This window comes from Sarcophilus harrisii, chromosome 1, assembly GCF_902635505.1.
Source record: "Sarcophilus harrisii chromosome 1, mSarHar1.11, whole genome shotgun sequence".
In the NCBI taxonomy this organism is placed as follows: Eukaryota; Metazoa; Chordata; class Mammalia; order Dasyuromorphia; family Dasyuridae; genus Sarcophilus; species Sarcophilus harrisii.
In genome coordinates, this window is record NC_045426.1 from 327,422,234 (window position 1) to 327,425,295 (window position 3,062).

At 51.3% G+C, this 3,062-nt stretch overlaps 1 protein-coding gene across 1 annotated transcript; it reads right to left on the reverse strand.

The window, feature by feature from the left end:
- Positions 1–1,290: 1,290 nt before the first annotated feature.
- On the reverse strand, positions 1,291–2,598 carry FOXB2 (forkhead box B2). Its single transcript, XM_012543110.2, has one exon. The coding sequence runs from the start codon at positions 2,596–2,598 to the stop codon at positions 1,291–1,293; it is 1,308 nt and encodes a 435-aa protein (XP_012398564.2).
- Positions 2,599–3,062: the final 464 nt, after the last annotated feature.

Below are 3,062 nucleotides of genomic sequence, written 5' to 3' on the forward strand. Positions count from 1 at the left end.
TATCAAATTTGTGTGACTGATCAAAGGTGATGGGAAAAGCATTACTCCCTTGGTTGTTTTTCTTTTTCTTTTCTTTTTCTTTTGGTCTGGATAAGATGTGAAAAGGAAAAGCCAAAAGACGCTTCTGCAATTTTAAAGAACGGTTGGGCAGAATTATGTTGCAAATTTTCCTTGCCTTGTGGTAGAAGATAAGACAAAACAAAATAGCCAACATGTGTTTCCTATGGACCTGTGAAATATAGTACTCACAGAAGGGTATTTAGCTTCAAAATTCTCTTTTTCTCTTTTTAAAGTAAAAGCCCAAGATTCTTAAAGAGATTTCTTCGATTTGAGAAATTCATCTGTAGTTTGAAGTTCTTGTTTCTCCGTTTCACTTGGATTTTATTTCTCCAAACTTTACTTCTGGAATCGGGGCTTTTACTTTTTAATCCCATGTTGCTCCCCATTGAGCAGGCTAATTGCTTTAGCTGCTCTTGCTGCCTGCGGGTTTAAGAAAAGAAAACAAGTAAAAGCAGAGAAACTCAACTGACTTTCCCAAAGATACTTTGTGTTCTTTTAAAAGAAAGTATGGACTTTATTAAAGATTTCAATCCGTCATCTCCCTACCCCTAAACCCAGGTGCAAGGGAACCAAGCAAAGGGAATAAACGAGGGAAAATCCATGTTCCCTTCTACAATGAGATTTCTTTGACTGATTTTTTCTTGGATATTGATGTTAAAAAAAAAAATTCAAGAAAGATATAATTGCCACTTGGTAGTTTTATCTATTTTTTTTACACCTTTCAATATGGATTTCACCATGAAATTCTTTGAAACTCACCACCTGGTCCACTCTGGACCTCAAGAACTTTGGTCCAAGAAAGACCAGAATTGAATTCAGTTTGGCACAGAATAAAGCTTTTTCCCACCACCTTGTCTTCGATCACTCTCCACATAACTTATTTATAGTATTAATAACAATATATAAACTCTTACCTGAAAATTGGCTCTTAGTAATTTGATTGTACAACATAGTATAAACACTGACACCAGAAGTGTTATATTTATTAAAACCCATTTAAGCATCCACTTTTTGTGTTTGTTTAAATACATTCTTAGTTCAAAATCTCTCTCTCTCTCTCTCTCTCTCTCTCTCTCTCTCTCTCTCTCTCTCTCCCTCTCTCCCCCCCCTTTTCTCCCCCTCTCTCCCCTACTTCGTCCTTTACTTTTCCCTACTGTAAAAAGAGGGAAGTCCTGCCTGCCGGTCCAATATCTCTAATGAATTCACTTTCCCCATCCCTATTCATACGTCTTAAGAGTGCACCAGCACAGAATGTAAGGAATTGCTCTTGTTTTCCGCCGAATTGGGGGGAGTCTGCTCCAGTAGAGTGGAAGCCGGCGAGGCTGCCGCAGAAGGACAGATGGGTGGAGGCGGTGGCGGCGGAGCATTGACCGTCAGTGCGGGGGGCAGGGCGGCTACAGGTGGCAGGGCTGGGGTGGGCTTAATAGGGACGGGTACTGCAGGCAGAGTCTGTCCAGGAGGATGACACAGGGTCTTAACTGGCACCCCAAATGCCCCGTAATCTGGACCCACTGGCACTCCAGCGGCCGCTGCTGCAGCTGCTGCCGCGGCTACAGAATCCATGACCCCGACGTGTGGCCACATGGAGCTGACCACATTGCTGAGTTGGCTGGGCACGGGGTAGCCAAGATGGTGCATCACCGACGCCAAGGGCAGCCCGCCTGCCTGGATCACACCCTTGTAGTCCCTTCCGATGATGTTCTCGATGGCGAACGGATGCTTGAAGCCGGAAGATGAGGCTGCAGCAGCAGCCGCTGCTGCAGCCGCCGACCCCAACCCGTAGGGGGGGAACTGAGAGAGCCTGCCTACGCTTCCCACTGCCGCGGCCGCCGCGGCAGCAGCGGCGGCCGCCACAGCTGCCGCCTCCTGCATCTTACCGGGGTGTGATTGGGACTGTGGTTGCGGCGGAGGCGGCTGTGGCTGTGGTTGCGGATGCTGCTGCTGGGACTGGAGGTGCGTCGACTGTGCCGGCTGTGGGGCAGGAGCCGGAGGCTGCTGGTGGAAATAGTGCACCATATGTGGGGGCGGCGGCTGCGGCGGGTGGTGGTGGTGATGATGAGCCGAGGGATGATGGTGGTGATGGTGGTGGTGGTGGTGAGGGTGGTGAGGGTGGTGCGGGTGGAGGTGTCCTCCAGGCCCCGTGCCCCCCGCGCCCTTGGTCGCAGCTGAGCCCCCCGGGTGCAAGTGCGGATGGTCGGCGCGCAGCACCTTGAAGCGCTTGCGGCGCCGCAGGAAACTGCCATTCTCAAACATGTCTCCGCAGTCGGGGTGCAGCGCCCAGAAGCTGCCCTTGCCGGGCTGGTCGGGACGCCGCGGGATTTTGATGAAGCAGTCATTGAAGGAGAGGTTGTGGCGCAGACTGTTTTGCCAGCGCTGCGTGTGCTCCCGGTAGTAGGGGAAGCGCTCCATGATAAACTTGTAGATATCGCTCAGGGGCAGCATCTTCTCAGCCGAATGCTGGATGGCCATAGCGGTCAGGGAGATGTAAGAGTAAGGCGGCTTTTGATCGCTGTACGAGCTCTTTCCTGGACGAGGCATTGCCCCCTCCACCCTCCCTCCCACCCACTCTAGACCTCAGCACCTCCCTCTTCTCCCCACCCTCCCCCTCCCTTAACCCTCACCCCACTTACCCCCACCTTGTCTGCCTTCCTCTTCCACTACTTCCCCCTTTCCCCAGACTCCTCTAGTGGGTCCCTCTCTTGTTCTCTTGCCTGGCTTCTCTAAGATGCCCACTATACTCCTGTACTTCCCCGGCAACTCTAGGTTCACAAGCTGCCAACTTCTTGCCCCGACGGTGGCGATCAAGGCAGCTATGTCCCGACTGAAGCACGCCAGCTTTACCACCCCACCCTCACCACACCCCACCTTCCTCCTCTAGGTTCTTGGAGTAGATATGCAGTGCAGTTGAGACGTAGAACTCGAAGGTGCTGGGGGTAGTGACTGTGCAGAAAGTGAAGGGGAACTTTCCACTCCTCCCCAACAAACCCACCACTACCTTTCCC

Bases quoted from the DNA above. Each gene is read 5' to 3' on its own strand.
- FOXB2 (XM_012543110.2), bottom strand. From the start codon at position 2,598: ATGCCTCGTCCAGGAAAGAGCTCGTACAGCGATCAAAAGCCGCCTTAC.